The 20,879-nt window shown below is 38.3% G+C and overlaps 1 protein-coding gene across 1 annotated transcript in view; it reads right to left on the bottom strand.

The window, feature by feature from the left end:
• ghra (growth hormone receptor a) overlaps positions 1-20,827 on the bottom strand; it is a 46,207-nt gene extending 25,380 nt beyond the window's left edge. The window contains exons 1-2 of the mRNA XM_079826544.1: positions 20,498-20,827; positions 3,207-3,316 (exon numbers count right to left, since the gene is read on the bottom strand). Coding sequence (XP_079682670.1) covers positions 3,207-3,300 — 94 coding nt within the window. The 5' untranslated portion in view covers positions 3,301-3,316; positions 20,498-20,827. The remainder of the gene's footprint in view (positions 1-3,206; positions 3,317-20,497) is intronic.
• Positions 20,828-20,879: the final 52 nt, after the last annotated feature.

Raw genomic sequence — 20,879 nt, 5'->3', positions numbered from 1 at the left:
ATAACTTAATAAACATTAAAAGTGAATATTCTCAAACATAAAAAACCACCGAACTTTAATCAAAGTGCTAAAGTCTGTGCTCCAACTTGTGTCCAGCTACTGGGTCATTAACCCAGTCATTCACTGCAAATGTGAAAGCCTATTACTCAAATATTATTCACCATAACATATCGCTGTCTCTGTCTCTGTCTCAATGATAAGCTACATGCAGTGTTGACATCCCAATTGGTTCATCATCCCATAAGCGCCACTGTATCCTGTCCCTGGACTTTGGATGACCACAGTCAATGTGTTTACTTTCAAACAAAACCTATTTATTGAAGGATTGTTTGACTAGACCAAAGTAAAATGTTCTGTGTGCTCAAAGGTGAATAATCTTGACACAAGCCCAATGATTTTCCAATAATGATCTGGCACAGACATCTACAGTTTAAAGGCCCACTGAAGTGCCTTGAAACTCACACAGTGTGACGTAATTTCCACTGAAACATGAAGACAGGGCGGGACATATCGAGCATTCTGTGTAGAATTCAAATGGGTCCGATATGCTTTGTGGTCTGCACCGACTCGTGCATATGATCCGCTCTGTGCTACTGTGTCTGTGGACCGGAGCAGACGTCATCCACCCCAATGGAAAACATATTTACACTGTCTGAATTGTTCCCTATGTGCTATTCACCATAGGGGTGGGCGATATAGCCTCAAAATTATATCACGACATTTCAAGAATATTTGCAATAACGATATTTATGACGATATAGAAAAAAATATATGGAATAAAGTTGAATTGGTTATTGCAGCTAAATTGCGTTTATATGGAGCACTGTAATCGGTTTAAAAGTCCAAAACGAATGAAAATGCTCCATATAAACACCTCAATCGGAATAAAAATATAATGTTATAATGTTGACTAGAGGAAAGTTAATTTTTCTGAAGTGTTAAACTTTTTATTTCGTAGCAAGTTATGGAGATAATGTTGGAATAATGACACAGACATCTCTTCTGACAGCGTTTGTCCCAGGCACTTTCTACTTCAACTGCGTAGAATTTATTTTTAGTTTCTTACAGCAACACCAGATCGGTTTAGATAACGTCTCATGTAAACTGTCCACAGAATCGTTCAATGTGAATGATTTGAATCAGAATGACATAAAAGTGTGCATGTATTGAAGCACACACGCACACACACGCAGGCGTCACTCGCATACAGAGAGAGAGCAGAGATTGCGCTGCTCATTCATGAGCACAGAAACTTGTTATTAACGCCCCGCGACTTTTAGCAATAAAATAGCCAAATTACTGGATCACTACATTATATTTCTCAGCAACGATGGGGTTACATCGCTATTTTTAAGTAATAAACACACATCTTCGCTGTTAAGAGAGACGCTGAACAGACGCAGTCAAGCAGGTACGAATCTCTCTTATTTGGATAATAATCAAAATAAATGCTATAATCCATTCATTCAAATAAATGTAATCTTACGCTCTACTTTATCTCTGTGTCTGATTCAAAGCAGGCAGAATACTAGATCTAACGAGCTGCAACTGACGAAAATAACCGCCAATGTTACCCTTCCGGTCAAATATTGCACTGCAAACATCAATAACAGCTTTAAGTTGTCAGTGTTTTGTCAGTTGTCAAGAGGGCTGACCTCTTGTAATCAAGTAGCTCCCTTTTTAGGTACTAAATCGTCATCGGAGGCTGACATGCTGCTCTTACTCTCAGACAGGTGTTGTTGTTGTGCGCGCTAGGGAACGTAAATGCGCCATACGTCATCGCACCGCTATATTATTGATATCGTGATATGACATTTTTTATCATGAAAAAATGTATACCGGTATTAACGTGGACGGTATGATATGGCACACCCCTAATTCACCTTATAGCAAAAAAATAGTAAAGATGTGAACAAGTGAACGATTTCAGCCACAGCTTCAGTGTCAATTTATAGTGTAGGGAACGGGACGCTTCAGATTCCAGGGAGCATTTGATTGGACAGAAAAATATAAAATTTTGATTTCATGGGGACTTTTAATTCTGTGATCGTGACATTTTAACATGTTACATGTACATTTACTACAATTATTTATAAATAAATAATATTAAATAAATAAATATTATATTATTAAAAAATGTTTTAGTATTTATTAATTTTAGTCATTTACTTTTTAAATTACTAAATAAATAATAAAATAATACATAATTATTATTATTAAGTATTATTAGTATTATTAATTAATATTAATTATTTGTTGTTAATTAGTATAATTTATAGACTTGGTCGGCGTTGTGTCATAGCTGGGGGGCGTGACGTGGGGGCGGAGTCAGCGTGGGGGAAAACAGTCCATTCCCCCACAATGTAAATGCATGGGTTAACCCAGTTTAGCCTGTGTAAAATCACTTTTGCCGCTCGACAGAGCAAGATATAAAGAAAAACTGAGCCATATTGGGTCAGATTGTCCGTACAGTATCCGTGACTGATAAACGACCCGACAGAATCAATGGCCAGAGGTGTCATTTTCTCATCAAAATACTCCGGGCTGCTCCGCCGACCCCATATAGGTATGACATGCCAACTTCATAACTCACCCATTCTTTTGATGAAGATGTTAATTCAGTGTTCCTGAATTTAATGGATTAAAAGTATGTATTACATACATTTAATGTCTTAAAATGATCATAAAACGTGTCTTGTGCTATGAAATTGATATTTGGAGTTGACAATTTTTTTGACAAAGTTTTTTTAATTAACTTTTTAATAGCAACCGTCTTCATCAAAAGACTGGGTGATTTATGAAGTAGCCTAGCTATTATGTTGTGTAATATTTGTGGGAGCAGCATGAATTTTGACAAGAAAATGTACAAGTGTCATACATATAATGTGACAATCAGCTTTAATAATTTCTTAAATTATTATTTTACAACAAAATAAAGCAAAAACCATGAAGTTTCACCTAAATGCAAAGCACATTTTTGCAAATGCTGCAGTGAGCAGTAAGCACAACTGACAAAGCAGCCAAAGACATCCATCTGATGCAAATTTACATAAGCCAACATTTTAAAAAATAGCGTAAACTGATGCATTCAAGAACTCATTGTTTGTGAATATCATTCTACCTTGTGTAGACTGACAAACTTGATTGCAAATCAGACTTCTGTGGTAAAGTGAAATGACACATGTTTTTGACTGTAGGTGCAGTACCTGGAGCGAACAGCTTGGATCCTCGTCCGGACACCAGTCCGTTTTCACACAGCAAGCCCAGGTAGAGCAGACTGAGAGAGAGAGAGTAAGCCATAGCTTCTGCTGTCTCCCTGTGCGGTAAAATAAGAAAAGAAAAATCATTATTAGTGGTGCTCCCGGATGACACCCCTCTGACAAATACTGAGCTCAAACCCCTAGAGAGCCCCAGGGACATCTCCTCAGCATCTCCAATTCATTTCCCTACTCCTTCACGCCACTGGCTGTTACTGCCATTAATTCTTAGCTGGTCTGTGTGAAACCCTATACGAGGAAACCAGACAATTAACAACCAGACACAACCTCTGCGACACTCAGCACTTCCAGCCATACGTGGGTTTGTCATTATCTGTGGGTTACCAGGGGTCTTTTAAGCATGCAGGCTGTGCGGGGGATGCATCACAATGTTTCCACATTTACCGTGTTAAACTAGAATTTCCATTATAAAATTATGCTAGGGCGACAGAAAACCTTTCAAAATGTCAACCGTTCATGCTATCTCAGCTAAAGGTCCTGGTGAAACATCATCTCTTATGGAATGAAGCATAAAGAAAACCGGCTTCGACTTATATTAGTGCTAGATGTGTGGCAGAAATACCGCTGACAAGTTGCCATTATTCATTTTGTGCTTTATGTATGTGTATGTGGATTTGCAGTTTGTGCTCAGTTGATTCTGTCAATGTTTCTTCGCCCTCACCACTTTTGGGCCTTTTTGCAATATTATTCCATAAAAGAGATAATGGTTTGTCTGAAATGGTGATGACAATGTGACATAGTGAGAAATTACTGACATAAGCATACAGACAGAACAGGTTCTATCCAGCTAGCCCATGGGTTAGGCTAAAAATAAGTACACTATATTTGTTTGGCCACCACCACAAATCATAGAGAGGTCAGTGGCACTTTGGCACTGATGAGTTTGATCTTAAAAGTCTAATAAAAAAAGAGACAAACAGAGATGGATTAAAAGAGTCAAATAAATTACATGAAATAAAATCAAGTGGCAATTAGTAAATACAATGGGCCAATAAATGTTGTTTAGACTTGCCGCATCCTGATGCGTTTCTGAATATGATTCGATTAATGATTTTAGGCCTTAAAAACTTGGCTTCAGAGCTATTTTTCTTCTGCACTTGGCAGTGGATGGTTAAAAACAGCACCAGGCTATAATTTCCAAATGTGGGAAAATACACAGTCAGCAAATAACTGGCTTTGTTGCATTTGACCTGTAGCTTCACCCCATCTCAACATCTAACAATGCTAGAATAACAACATGCAGGTTTCAGAACCCTGTCTCATTTTATTTTGATACTTAAATTGAGTACTTCTGTATTTTGTATTCACATTCACAAAGCTGACTCAAATAGAAGCTAGTTAAACTCCTTGAAAAGGCATATGATGATTATATTTAAGCCAAATATTATACAAAATGATGTGATTTTGTCTCATGTCTTGAGCATACAGAGTCAACAAACTCGCCTGAAAACCACTTGATCCTCTCTATCCTTCTTACAGAGACGGCCCTTCTCCGTCAGGTAGTAAAGAGGCCCCATTCCTCACAGGAATGCTGCTATCACACAGTGAAATTGTGTAAAATGCCCTATACACCCAGACTGACAGCCAGTCCGATGCTTATTAGCTGGTCTATGTGACTATATTGCATTTAGCAAACTATTATTATGTACCATTATTGATAGACTAAAATAGAGTAAATTAATCCAACAATCCAACGCTCTCCATTTACTTTGCATTGCGGGAGGCTGCCTCCTTGTCATTTCGGACTTATACCAAAAAACAGAACAATGTCTAAAAGCTGCTATGTGACAAGCTGTACAGCAAACAAGCTAAAAAAAAACACAGAAATATGTTTTTATAAGCTGTCGACCAAAAAAAACGAGCGTTTAAGGAGATAAAAGTGGATAGGCAATAAGACGTGAAGCTTCAGCAGGAAGAATGGGTACATTTTGGGATCCTGACACTCAGTATACCTCAATATGCCTATGTGTGCAGTAAACATTTTGTCGTTAAGTCAAATATCTGGCATCCAGGGTATCAAATATCCAAATGTCAGTTTTATATATTATATTTCCTGTCTCTGATTACGTTCCCCTCCAGTGGGTGTAGTTCTCAGTGTAATATAGCAATGTCTCAATGGCTTGAATCCACTTTTTTGTCCTTAAACGCTCGTTTTTTGGGTCAACACAACAGCTTATAAAAACTTCTGGGTTTTGTTTAGCTTGTTTGCTGTACACCTTGTCACATATCAGCTTTTATACATTGTTCTGTTTTTTTTATTATAAGTCCGAAATGACAAGGAGGCAGCCTCACGCAATACAAAGTCAATGGATACGGTTTGATTGTTTTCGCCCCCGGTGGGCATGGTCTTCAGATTATGACGCGTGTCGCTCTGTCTCTATGCTGCATGTATTTGATCAAAAATTCCGTTTAACAAGTAATATTGTGTTACTAAATATTATTACAATTTAAAATGACATGTAAAATAATAATGTGATGGAAAAGCTGAATTTTCAGCATAATTACTCCAAGTCTTCAGTGTCACATGATCCTTCTGAAATCATTCTAATATGATGATTTGGTGCTCAAGAAACATTTCTTATTATTATGAATGTTGCAAACAGTTGTGCTACTTAATATTTATGAGGAAACAGTGATACGTTTTTTTTTCAGGAATCTTTCAGGAAGGTCAAAAGAACAGCATTTTTAAAATCTTTAATAACATCATAAATGTCTTTATTATTGTCAATGTACACTCTAAAAATGCTGGGTTAAAAACAACCCAAGTTGGGTTGAAAATGGACTAACCCAGCAAATGGGTTGTTTTAACCCAGTGAATGGGTCGTTTTAACCCAGCAGCTGGGTTAAATGTTTGCTTAAAGCAACCGAATCGCTGGGTTAAAACAACCCAATTGCTGGGTTAGTCCATTTTCACCCCAACTTGGGTTGTTTTTAACCTAGCATTTTTTAGAGTGTAATCTAACAGTATTAGGGCCAGATTTACTAAACAGGGCAAATTAGCATGAGAGCGCAATTCCAAAAAAGAGCGATGGTACTGGAAATTTCTACGTGTGATCTACTGAATACGAGCAAACACAGACACAGCCGGATCATTTCCATAATGACCAACACAATCTATCAGTTAGAGTCTGGTTTAAGACATGCTTTTTTGGGTGGTAAATAATGGCGCAAACACCAGTAAACTGACGAGCGTAAACCTTAGTAAATCACCTTGCATGATTCATTTAAATACTCTCATCCCATACATTTTGCGTCTGACAGGGAATCTTCTACAAATGCATATGCAATAAGGTCTAAGGCAAAAATAACCCTGTCCACGCCTTTTCAAAGCTATTTTTTCACTGCGTGTATTTAGTAAATATTGACAGTAGTTTTTTTTTAATGCAAAAAAAAGGTTTTGCGCTGGCGCAAGCTGTTAGTAAATCTAGCCTTTAGTTTCTTAAAAATTCTTACTGAACCCTATATATTATAATAATGGCAATTATATGAGGCATATCCAAACACTCTCTGTTTGAGTTTGCAGTCGCATTTCCGCCATGTGGAGTGTTTGGATATACTGGGAGGGCCATTAGGGTCCGACCCCATGAGGGAGTTAAAGGGGCATGGCAGTATGCACAGAGGGCCTGATTGTCCAGATAGCCCCGAGAGGGAGGAGGGTGGAACCTCCCTTAAATCGGATTGGCTGAAAGAATTTCCCGCTTCTTGAGTGCTTCACAGATTGCTCCAGCACTGCATGCATATTAGGCAATGCTTCTCACCCTTTAACCTCCAAAATATGTCTGCTGTTGATAACACGGCCCATCTTGGACACCATTTACATTTTTGTCATTTGAGGACCATGTCTTTGAAACAAATGTTACTGTAATGTTTCTCTTTTAAATCCCTCATAGTCAGCCGTAGTGCAGACAAACAAACCCATATATATCTGAGCAGCGCTGCAGTGGGTTGTGCAAGTAAACAGGTCTGATTTGCGTCAGTCGCAATGTGCGCTTTAGTGAATGACAACCCAGTTTTTTTCCCGATTTATTTGCAGCTTGAAGTATTCAGAGCAAAACTTGATGTAAAGAAATTATTGCTATCACTGTGGGTTTCAACCAGTCCTTAACATTCCACACACAAACCACAAAGATGCACCATTACCACTCTCTAGATGTCAATGCAAGACACATAACTCAAATAAATATAATGCCCAAATAATGTAGTAAAAAAAAGTATATTATGTAATATAATTGTCTTTTAAAAATGTATTCAAAATTACACTTCCGTCGATCCCTGATCTGCACCTTAAGAAATTCCATATTATGGTTTGTAAAGTAGGTTTACACTATATATTTAAATAATATAATATAATATAATGACAGTTCACCGTCTGTCAGAATTGTAATGATTACAACCCTAATAAATGGATCTGGTGCTGGGTTGAATTTCTGCTTAAATGGATGACCTTTTGAGTGGAATAAAGGTCAGAAATCACCATTTTCACATCTTCACAATTCTGGGCGCATTTGCAAACACAAAACTTCTGAACACTGACTGTTATAGGCAAGGCTTAACTAAATGAACTACTACACTGAAAAACAGTTGGTGCAGAAATAATTTCCACTCAGAAATTGCTAGTACATTTTAAAACAATTAAAAAAGAAACAGCAAGTGACACACTGAATTATACATTTTGAAAATGTGATACCAAAAAAATCCTTTTTTACAGTGTAAGGTAACAAGTCTAGAGCTCAGTTTAACAAGCAATAGAGTATCATTACTGTTTGGCCAAAATCCAAGACTGAATTAATAACCTCCAAAATTAGCAGTGACTATAAATACATGTAATGTTAACCGTTTCAAACCTGTTGATCTCTGTACTATATAATAAAATGTCACTGAGTCATACATTAAGTAATACTAAATCTGTGAGCGGTGATGTGCTCGGTCGTTAAACTGCGCTAAATGGCACCTATTTAGCAACTTTATAACAGCACTCAGACAATCAATCAGAGATTAATTCTGAATGACTGAATCTATGTGCATTGAGACCTATTTCCAGTTCTTCTGAGCTCATGATGTTAAGCAAACATGTGGACATCACCTTTAGCAAACTGTGCTGAAACTACAGATGAATCAATCCATTACTATGAGTGATGGGGTAACATGTTACACAATCATATGTATTTTTATCAAATAACATTATGCGCCCTATTTTAACGATCTGAAACGCAAGTGTCAAAGCGCGAAGCGCAAGTAACTTTGTGGGCGGGTCTCGGCGCTGTTGCTATTTTCCCGGCGGGATAAATATGGAGTCAAAATAGGGCCACATATATCTGCAAAATAACACCATGTTTTGCAAAAAAAAAAAAAATTTTTGCAAAAAAAATAGAATATTGAGAAAAAAATGCTTTTTTGCAAGTAAAAAAATAGTAATTGCAAAAGAAAAGTTACCACTGAGAGAAAAAATCAAGTTTAGCAAAGTAAAACTTGCAGCATTGACTTTGCAACACCTTTGCGCCGCTCCTTTAAATCCGCGTTTCCGTCATCCGTGCCTCTGCGGCGCAAGCTTTCCTTTGCGCTTCATTTTTCTTTGCGCCTCGCTTTGTGTGCCTGATTTGACGTGGGGGAAGGGTCAAGAGGTTGGGGTGTGTACATGGGTGTGTACAAGGGACGAAGGCGCGTCCTTTTAAATGGCTAAATGGCTCTTGCGCCCGGCGCAAATCGAAAATGGGTTGGTCTGAAGTAGCTTCATTATTCATAGGTGTGGTTTGGGCGTAACGTGAATAAACCAATCAGAGCGTCATCCAACATTCCCTGTAAAAGCAGGTGCGCAAGTTCCATTATGGATTGCTGTTATTATGGCGTATTTACCAGGCGCACGCCAGGAGCGGTTCACAGCCGAGGAGACTGATGTGCTTGTAAGAGCAGTGAAAGACAGAGAAGTTGTGTTGTATGGGGATGGGAGAAACCCACCCAAAATAGCGTCGGTTAAACAGGCGTGGCAGGAAATAGCCACAATTGTTTCATCAGCTGGCATCCCCAGGACGTCGCACCAGTGCCGCAAACGCTACAATGACATCAGAAGACGGGGAAAGTCCAAGCTTGCCAGCATCAATCGGGCACGCCGTGTAACGGGAGGTGGATCTGCCTCTACTCAGGACCTGACGCCAGCAGAGGACATCGCTGCGTCCACCCTCACCGATTTTTTTTCCTGGTTCTTGACGGACAAACCAATTTGTTAGATGTCCTTATATACATATATGTCTTGCCAGAAGTTGCCACTATTGGGCAAACAGGTCTCCTTAATTATTAGACTACAATTAGCCTGAATAATTTGTAAGCTAGATTTATGCCTATTTTTTCACATCTTCGTGGCACACCACAATGATTTCCGTCATCTCATGTGTTAATATTTTTTTAGTGTAACAATTTATGATTTGCAAAAATAACTGTTGCATCTGTGTAGATTACATGAGCAAAGTGTATGCGCGTTGTGCACGCTATACATTATGGTCAAGCATGCGCCCTTAAAATAGCATAATGAACAACGCGCAACGCGCCACTGACTTTAGACTAGGTTTTTTTCTGGTCAGTGGCGCAATTGTTTAATGGAACAGCAAAATAGCACCAGGGATTGTTTGCGCCGGAACACGCCTCCTTTTTTGCGCTGAACCGCCCAGGTAGCGCAAGTTCATTCACTAGTTTAGCGACGTGCTTCTGTGGAGGGAAAAGCGCGCTTTGCGCGGGTGCAAAATAGGAATGACACATGCGTCGGTGTACAAAGTCAATTGCGCTGGGTGCAAGATAGGGCCCTATATGTTACATAATATTATAGTTGTCAAATTTACACCATATTATCCAAGTCAGTTTTTCAAATAAAAACTGCACACATTACTTTTCCATTTATGTACTTTATTTAATGCCAAATAAAACTAGGAAAAACTCTTCGTTCCAATGTTGGGAGAAATCTGGTCTGTTCATAAAAACAAACAAACAAAAATATCTCCTTCTCAAGCACTTAACTGTATCCTGCTTGGGGGAAAACATTTATTCTTCATCTATGCTTTCACTATTTCTTTGTCTATGCTTTCAATATTCCTTAATCCCTCCCTGTTCTAGCTTGTACTATTCTAACTGATGTCTGAAACTTTGTATTACTAGCACAGCCTCTTTAAGATGAATAGCTTGTTATATTCCTCATTGGCAAGTCGTTTTGGATAAAAGAGTCTGTTAAATGAATGAAAACATTTAAATTGAAATGCAAATGACATTTCTAATGTCAAATCAAAACCCCAAAATGCTTCCGCTCCAGAAGAGTCTCAATCAGCTGATAATGTAAAATTATTAATTACTGTTTATGAGTAATGCAATATTGTAATGTATTTCTGTCTCCTACAACAGGTTTACATGCATCAAAGGTCAAAAAAACAGTTATTTTTTTTCATAATATACATTGCACATCAACACATTTTTCAATGATTCTCAAACGACTTATTGGATGAATTAGTCTCTCTAAATCCTTCCTTTTCCTGAGCCCACTCTGCTCTGATTGGCCAGATGGCCCAGTCTGTTGTGATTGGTCTACCGCTTACAGCACGGTCAGAAGCTAAACGGCCATTACCATAACTGAACTTCAGCTCTGGAGGCTTCCTCAGTCCTCAGCGATTGTACACAATGTAAAGACAGTAATGATACCAATATCAATCCGAGCGCGAGTCCGATGATGAAACATTGGAAGAACTAGTAAGGACGGCTTGAGCAGGACGTTTCTCAGTGATAAGCTACTCAGTTTGAGGTACATATGAGATGTTGCAACTGTAATTCCTCACCATCAGCATTAACAAGAGTATGACCATCAACAAACCCATGTGTATATTTCTAATTTATTACATGCGGGAACTGTATCAATAACAGCGCATATGTAAGCCGAGCACTAACGTGAATGACTTATGTAACATTAAAGCTTGTAAAACAAATCTTGCTCCATCTTTTATGTTTGAATGACGCACAATCTGCATTAATAGACACAGTTTTAGGTAATAGTGGCCCACAGCTGATTAGCAGAAGGATTTTAGTAAGACATTAATAACGTGAGTTAGCCGAAAACTTTGTTAAACACAAAACAACATATTTTGAACACTCGTTCAATATATAATATATAAATCAATAATTATTCATACATACAGGTTGTGATTCTGAGGAGCAAGCTGGTCCAAATAAACTGGGTACTGACCCCTCTTTCAAGAGCAAGCGTTTTGTGGTCGTCAGTAAAATGACGTTTGAGGGCTGGTCAAGTTGTTCGGCTCAATAAGTGACATCGCTAGACTGGGTAAACCTCAAGAGCAAGCGTTTTGTGGTCGTCAGTAAAATGACGTTTGAGGGCTGGTCAAGTTGTTCGGCTCAATAAGTGACATCGCTAGACTGGGTAAACCTCAAGAGCAAGCGTTTTGTGGTCGTCAGTAAAATGACGTTTGAGGGCTGGTCAAGTTGTTCGGCTCAATAAGTGACATCGCTAGACTGGGTAAACCCAGCCTGATCTGCCGGCGATTTCATTTCGCCCTGCAACTCAATCTGGAAACCTGTACATTCATTTCTACTGCTTCTGTTACACTTTTGTGGGAAACAATCACAGACTGGCTTATCCACCTGGTGCGCTATTGGCGGGTTTAACACAATGACGGATAGAGAAGCGATGGCTCTAGAGCTGCAACTAACGATTATTTTTTCTGTCGACTAATCTAACGATTATTTTTTCGATTAGTCGACTAATCTAACGATTATTTTTTCGATTAGTCGACTAATCTAACGATTATTTTTCCAGATTAGTCTTATTATTCTTTTTTTACTGATTATTGTATTTCAATAGGGTAGTGAATTTGTATATTATTTTAACATGAAATCAATGAATGATGACAATATTAATTATAATGAAATATATGAACACAAGAAGCTTTTTAAACATAATATATAATGATACTATTCATCATAAAATGTATACAGAGTAGGCCTAATTAGGAAAAGTTGTTTACTATAGTAGTTGAGTATGATTTACTTATTGATTTGTGTCAATAGTAAACGAAAATGCACTTGTATTTATCTGCAAAAGGTTCACATACAGGAGCTTTCAGCATAGTTTTAATGTATAACTAGTCATCTATTTTGAAGATACATGTGCATAAAAAACGACTAAAGCTGCCAGAAGTTTTTGCCCAAACTTCAAAGACATATTTAAATGATTAAAGCTAGAGGCATATCTTAACTTTAATGTTACTTTAATCATGCAAACTACCTATATACAGCATGTTATTATGCATATGTGTTTGGGACAGAGCGGAACCGGGTCGCATTAACAGGAGATATATGCAGCCCATAATAAATAAAAGCACGAGACGTACAGGGGTCGGAGAAGAACCCCGGAAAATGTGACCGTCTGTTGCAATACACGCGTGGCGCGTTCAGCTGCGCGAGAGAACCATGGAGAGAACACTGGCAGCAGGGTTGCCAGGTTTACACAACAAAACCCAACCATTCGTTACTCAAAACTAGCCCAAAACAAGCCCAATCGCGTTTCGGGGAGGTTCTCTGGTAAACATCGCGTTCGGGGGGTTAAATATTTGTGTTTTTTTGCTTCAACCCGCGGACATGAGACACAGCCCGCGGCAACAGTGTAGAAGTAGCCCAATTCCGTGGGAAAAAAAGCGGACTTGGCAACACTGACTGGCAGTGTGAAAGCTCCCGCTCTCCACGCGCACAGCTTCTGCTCTGCTCAGTGTGAAACCGGCGTTACAGAGCGAACAAAGCACAGTTTTATTCGGCTTCTGTTTAAAGTACTCCCACACTTTTGAATGTCGCGGTCTGGCTTTATATGATAAATGATCATTTTCACTATGCCCAGGAGCAGAAGCTGTCATTATTCTAGTTCTGTTCCATTCTAGAATGTAAATAATGTGCCGCCGACGCGTCGACGCATTTCACGCACGTCGACGTATTTTCGTAGTCGACGTCATCGACGACGTCGACGCGTCGTTGCAGCCCTAGATGGCTCGTTGCCCATTGTGGTCTGATTAGTTGAAGGACTATCCAACTGTGTACAGAGTCATTTAATTTATGCTTGTTTATCACGCCTCTTGTGCAGTAGAAAATACATAGCAGACTCCCCTGACCAATGTTCAATCTTAAATTGAGCTTGGTCTGGTGATAGCCAGACAATGACATCACCTGAAAATAAGCTAACTTCCGTCAACATAACCAACATGACAACCTGCTTGCACAGAGAGCGTGCTGGGGACTATTTTCAGGCGCTGCGTAATATCATTGCGCCGCTGCACCCATGGTACGGCTCAAAGTTCCATGATTATTACGCAGGAATGAGAGAATAGTTCTCTCAACAGAATCGCAACTTTTAATTTTCCGCCGGTCTTAGTACACAATGTAACTATACACATCACAACATGTAAATAGGAAAATGTTGCTATTATTGTGTCACTTATTGAGCAGTAGGCTAGCTGGAGCCATTTACTTCCAGTCTTTGTGCTAAGCTAGGCTAGCGGTGGGTGCGCCAGACAGAGTTATGACACGCACGGAGATGAGAATGGTATGTGTGGACTTCTCTAACTCTGGGGGATACGGTGAATAAGCTAAAGTCCCAAAAAGTCGGCGTGTTCCTTTAACAATTGCTATCTCAATAGCGTTCCGTCCATATGTAACTTTGCAACATCGCAAGCATCTCTGAATTTACAGTTGTAATCTGATTCTAGCTTTATCTTTAAATGCGATTACTGCAATTGCTGTAGCACAGGTCTCAGTCTACAGAGCGTTTGGCTACTGCAAATCAGAGAGGATTCAACCTTTCCTATAGCGATTTAGGACCGTTCAAAAGTTTGAGATCAGTAGGACTTTTTTTAAATGATTACTTTTATTCAGTAAGGCAGTATTGTTACAAAATATTTCAGTGCTATTTTATTTAGTACTGTAGCAATACTGTAGCACAGGTCTCAGTCTACAGAGTGTTTGCTACTGCAGAAAAAGGATATCAGAGAGAGGATTCAACTTTTCCAGTTCTGATTGACTTAGTCAAACGACGATATGCAAGGTTCAAAGGTGACATTTCAGTCACCCCAGTTGCACAAGCAAGCAAATAGTGTGCTATGGTGAAACAAGCACAAAACCTTGTGTAAACCATTATAGATAGATCTGCATGTGCACAGACAAAAATCCATGAAAAGTGCATGTGCTGCGGTTATGCTGGTGGAAAGGGGATTTTAACTAGGTTAGACGGGGGTTTAACACTTCATTGGACTGTTCAAACAGAGATTAAAGTGGGCTTCTGCCAGCAATGGCATATGAGAATCTTTTCGCTTTGTGATGGTATTCAGTTCTGGCTGGTGAGACTTGATCGTCTCTGCCGCTCCTATTTCACAAGGGCAGTGGAAAAGTTTGGGTCAGCAGAGCAGGCTGCTGGAGGGGGACGGAGCTAGATTCTGCCAAACGGAGCGTGTGCGCGTATGGCAAGAGCTGAGTTTTACGATGCTGACTCTAAACAAGAAAGAGAGAGAGATATCATGCTTCCAACACATGTGGTAAACTGAGGTCAATCAAGTTCGTGCAGAGTGTGCTTGCAAACCTGTTTGTGTTGCAAAGGTCTTCAATCGTCTAGACGTTTTTCATTGAGAGCCAGAAGCTGGCGCATTGTAACGCTTGGCCCTTCATACTCTGCTCTGATATAGAGTCTGACACATAAGCTACATTTAAAAATGTATGAATGTCTTTGCATTATACAATTATTGTACTATTCAAAAGTTTGAGGTCAGTAGGATTTTTTTTTAAATGATTAATTTATTCAGTATAGGCTATATATATATCATATAAACCTCTTCATTTGAACTTTCTGTTAATCAAAGAATCCTGAAAACATTCACCATGGTTTCCACCTAAATATTAAGCACAGCAACTGTTTTTAACATTGATAATAATAAGAAATGTTTCTTGAAAGATTTCTGACACTTTCTGGTTTGCCATCACAGGAATAAATTGCATTTTAAAATATTTTAAAACAGAAAAAGTCCTTTTAAATCATATTAAATAATATAACAATAGTAATATAAGGGACTTCTTTCAAAAAGATTTTAAAAATCTTACCGACCCCAAACTTTTCAAAGGCATTTATTTCGATGAAATGTAGCACAAACACTTTTTTAGAAAACAAATTCATACAAAGAGGTTTATTAATAACACAATACAGATTATGTTCATTGGTAATGTGATGAATTACAGATGTGGTTATTCTGTTTGAACAGATTAATACTAACACTTACAAAACTTGCAACATGTACAGTCCTGGGACATATTATGGCCCTATTGTTTGTTTGATTGCTTCTATTGTTCTCCTCATTTGTAAAGTCGGGTGCACAATGCATGATTTATAATAGTCCATTATGACTGCTGCTTGTAAGACTGTATGAACTTGATCCCCGCTGTAAGCATTGTCACACTGTAGCATCTCAGTTGTCATTAATGTCAGACTGTACGGCGGACAAGACGCATTAAAAACAGCCGCAAGAAAACACATCCAGATTTTCACATCATCAATCAGTGACACGCCTTGGATCAGAGGAATCTTTTAGGATTTGTAAAATTTGTTACAGACGACCAAATCGTGGTCAAAATCATACAGTGTGCACTCAGCTTAAAAGGCACAATATGTACGATTTTTGGATTAAAATATCCAAAAAAACACTAGACCAATATATTTTGTTGACTTGTGTACTTACATTATCCCAAATGTTTCCAAGAATGTTTAAATAAAGAGAAATAAGCATTTTTAACCAGAACACGGACTGTGTCTGTGCATCGTCTATTACTCTCGATTTCCGTTTGGATACATTCATCGACAGAAAACGAATCATTGTTATAGCTTAACAAAGTTAGTCTTATTGTTTAAATCTCGTTTTCTTGATTTACTGCGAGTACCATGATTTACCATGCCTAATATCGATCTATCTTACTGCAGTGTGAACAAGTGTCTCATAGTAGCCGCCAAGCGAAAGCACGGAGTAGCATTATAACAACTTTCAACACACTCAAATAATGTATCTAATATGATAAAAAAAAAGCGGAGGCGGTCGTCTGCGGCATAATAAAAGCTCCGCAAAATCCAGACATCATCAAGCTACGCCTTAGTTTTGAATAAGCGATCTCTAGCGGCGAAAAATTACATAATTGTGGCTTTAAGTTGCTATGAATAGAAGCCTCAGCTAAGTGATTAAATGTAAATGTAACACCTGTGTCAACTCGAGGAGAACAAACTTCCACTAAATATGACTTTGGAAGGGGATAGTTAAAAATAATTACAAAATTGATAAGAGAAGTGAAATATTCCTGAGAAAGTGCATCAATTGTTTTTAAGAGTGTCTTATTCACACGTGTAGTTTAGTTCTTTTGGTCTGGACCAAAAATTGAAAATGATACATTTATTCCAGGTTCGCTTAGCTTTCACACTGTAATTTTTAACACAGAACCTAAAGATACAAAACAACATTTTTTATGACGTTCGCTGTATGTGCGTACATATGAAATTACAAAATTGCTAAGAGAAGTGAAATTATTCCTGAGAAAGTGCATCAATTGTTTTTAAGAGTGTCTTATTCACACGTGTAGTTCGGTTCTTTTGGTCTGGACAAAAAATTGAAAATGATACATTTATTCCAGGTTCGCTTAGCTTTCACACTGTTAACACCGAACCTAAAGATGCAAAAAAACGTTTTTTATGACGTTCGTTGTATGTGCGTACATATGATGGTAGAGCTTATGTAAAGGAGTCAAAACAGCAGCAGGAATCCCTCCGTCGCACACACAAATGAAGATCTGCTGCGAGGAGACGTGGTTCTGATGCCTGTACCGAACTGTGATGGGCAACATCGCAACTTGAATTACCCTTCAAATTGTGCAAATTGAAATTGTGAATTGAAAATGCGCCCAATGGAAGCACGTCATTTTCGCAAAACTGCAATGGGAACAGTTTTTTCGCATTTACAGGTCACTTGGCGTAGATGGCGTGGTATGTTTTGACAGAAGATGAGACAGAGTTCTTTATTAAACTATTAAAGAATTGCGGGAATACTGGATTCTAAAGAACCAAGAAATGTCACAATTTATCAAGACCTGCCGATATGAGAGAGAAACAGGTATGCCTGAGCATTCTGTCCTTTTTAGGGTTGTATCATGTGACATCACATCCTGTTTTTGGTTCGTTTACATGTTTTTGGTCCATGTTGCGTTCATATTTCAGTCGAACCACACCAGAGTTTGTTTGAAAGCGGACTGAGACCAGGGCAGCATTCACACTTATTCAAATGAACCGCATTTGAATTTTATCATTTGTTTTTATCGAACCAAACCAGCCAAGTGTGAACATACTAGGGCTGCACGATAAATCACAATAAAACCGCACACGATTTGGCAAAGGCTGCGATTATTGCATGCGCAGCTTCTCAGTGCAGAAAGGCTGTGGTCAGAAGTAAATGCTGCTCTGAAAGCCAGAGGTTGCTCTTGCGCAGAGTACTCCAAATATGTGACGCAGAAGAACGATAGCACACGTCATTCAGAGAAATCTCTATGAACATCATACTATCGGTGAGCTGAAAAAACAGATTGAAACGCTTTGATTGATTAAACAGGAATAAATGCTTCTCGTGTTTGGAAAGATGTTTGACACGTGTTGCTTTTTCAAATACACGTTATAAGCGACTCAAACTCACAGTGCCTTCATGGAGCAGCATTTACTACTGATCCTGCACTGACAAACTGTGCATAAAAGATAATCGCAGCCTTAACCCTAACCCTAACCCAATCGCTGCCTAACCTAAATGGTAACACTTTTCTGATTACCAGCACTTTGAGTGTGCATAGTGTATTCAGTCTACACAAAATGTCCCTGCAAGCCTGCTACACAAAAACCAATTACAATCGACACAGGACATTTAAACATTTAATTACAGACAAGCATTAAGCTGAAACAAGTAATTCAATTTACTGATTGATGGCGACAATTTGATAATGAGTTTAAATTAATAATAATGAATTTCAGGGTCAATAACATTTTGCAATTATCATGTGAGAATCTTCCTAAGGGAAGCACTTTGTGAACAGAAAATCAGCTTAAAAAACTTAAACATAAGCTGGTCTGTACATGTCATGTCTTGAGCGGGAAACTTGTACAACCTGTAACCTTTTTTTACAACAATGAAATAAGCCAGAAAGAGTAAACTGGGAAATCGTTCAATATATTTAAAGGGATTACAAGTTTTCAACAATTACTCACCCTCATGTCATTCCAAACCCTTAAGACTTTCGTTCATCTCCAGAACACAAGTGAAGATATTTTTCATGAAATCTAAGAGAAGTTCACCCAATTATTCACCCAAAAACTTTCTTTAAAATATGGATTTATTTACAATCTGTTTATGAACGTTTTGCAGCGCCAGAGTTTTGGGTGAATACTTTCAAATTGAGGAACATAAATCTCTTTTAGATTTCATTAAAGATCTCTTCAGTTGTGTTTCAAAGATGAACCAAAGTCATTGGAACGACATGAGACGAGAGTGAGCAATTGATGAACGATTTTTCATTTTTGGGTGAAACTATCAAGTGTTTTAGGAATATGCACAAATCTACTGCACTCTTCTCACACTTAAGACCTCTCTCTTCATAACAAGTTGCTTGAAACTTGTGTGAATGAAGCATTCAGACTCGTTTAAAGCAGGAATTCATGACCGTTCTGTTTTGAAGAAATTAGGAAATTTTGATGGCATCGCTTTTACCTGTAGAATTGCACAGTAATGTCATATCTGCTTAGAAATATAAAATGCAGTCTAATTTCAATGGCATTTCTGTCTGAATAAGTGCTAGAGGTTCTCAGAATAATTTCTGATTTCTCTTGTTTTGAGTTTTTAGTCTTTCAAGCTTCACCTTATTCATCAGTATTACAATTCAAAATGATCAAAAATGTTATCACTGCAGGATTTTACTTGAGCACCACATTGATTTGACAATTTAAGGCAACAATTAAAATGTAACATTTTGTGGCTTGAGTTTTTTTTAAAGTGACATTTAATAATATACAAATACTGTAAAAGCATTTCTAACTACATGAACATAGGATGAAATGTGAGCTATAATTATTCTTGAAAATATTCTAGTGTTATCAAAGTGCTCCAAATTCTCCACTTCATTATATATTAAAGAAACAAAGCACAAATGTGACCATGGACCACAAAACTAGTCATAAGTCACACGGGTATATTTGTGGCAACAAAATTGTATGGGTCAAAATGATACATTCTTCTTTTATGCCAAAAATCATTAGGATATTAAGTAAAGATCATGTTCCATGAAGATATTTTGTACATTTCCTACCGTAAATATATAAATAAATGTATTATTAGTAGTAATATGCATGCTAATTTCTCAATATTTAGATTTTTTTTGCAGCCTCAGATTGCAGATTTGTATCTCGGCCAAATGTTGTCCAAATCTAACAAACCATACATCAATGGAAAGCTTATTTATTCAGCATTTATAACAAATTGACCCTTATGACTGGTTTTGTGGCCCAGGTTCACAAATAATAATAATGATGATGATGATGATTATCCAAAACTATATACACAATTCATTCTATAAACATCAAAAAATGCAGCTGTATTACATTCTAATAGCCTACCCCAAGTGTACTTGACTACACTGTGTCAAACACCTGCATGACAGCCGCCATATGCATAAATCCAGCTGTCACAAAAATTCAAAACAGGGGTAAACAGCAAATGTGTCCCACTCTTGTTTAACTCGTAACTCTGGCCTTGGTTTAACAAGGGTAATAAATATTTTCAAACACTTTTCGCAGCCGATAAGCCATCTGAGGCCCCTTATAAACACACTGAGACGTGCGTAAACTACATTTCTGCCGTATTTCCACTTTGCCTGAGCGCGGAGCAAAGTTTAGACGACAGAACAACATCAAATGAGCAAGAAAAATATCACACATTATCGAAATACTTTTTAACTGCACACGAAGCACGCAAAAGGAGCTTGATTTCGCAAACTGTTTACCGCCTTGTGCTCCACGAGCTCTGCACACCCCTTTAAACCAACGTGTAGCCCAACTAAAACACTTCAAATCGAGATTTGTAAATGCATAACATGCAATCTTGAGCACTTGATAAGAAGAGAGCGAAACTCACTCAGCCCCAGAGAAGTTGTCCGCGAGCAAAGTCTGTTGCGAGTTTTTACTTTTTCACCAGTTCGTTCATCCGGATCAACAGACTTGAGTGTTGTGGGTCTCTCGATATTCACTCCCCTTCTAAAACGATGCAAAAACGTGATCAAATGACACCGAACATCTTCTCGGGAACAATACGTTGCAGGGTAGGCTATTCAGGTATAACGCGCTGAAAAGTGTTGACAGGGATATGCTAGGAGGGAGTGGGGGACACAGCGCGGATCCTGAAGGGTCTCACGTTGAATGCGTAGTACTTCAAGTCTCCACTCTCCAGATTTACAGTTACTGCTCTGAGTCTGCTCTCGGGCAATATCACTGGCTCGCGCCCCCTGCCGACAAATATT

The sequence above is a fragment of the Gobio gobio genome (genome assembly GCF_949357685.1).
Source record: "Gobio gobio genome assembly, chromosome: 10".
Classification (NCBI taxonomy): domain Eukaryota; kingdom Metazoa; phylum Chordata; class Actinopteri; order Cypriniformes; family Gobionidae; genus Gobio; species Gobio gobio.
Note: the sequence above shows the minus strand (reverse complement) of the source record. Positions and strands in the feature narration are given on the sequence as shown.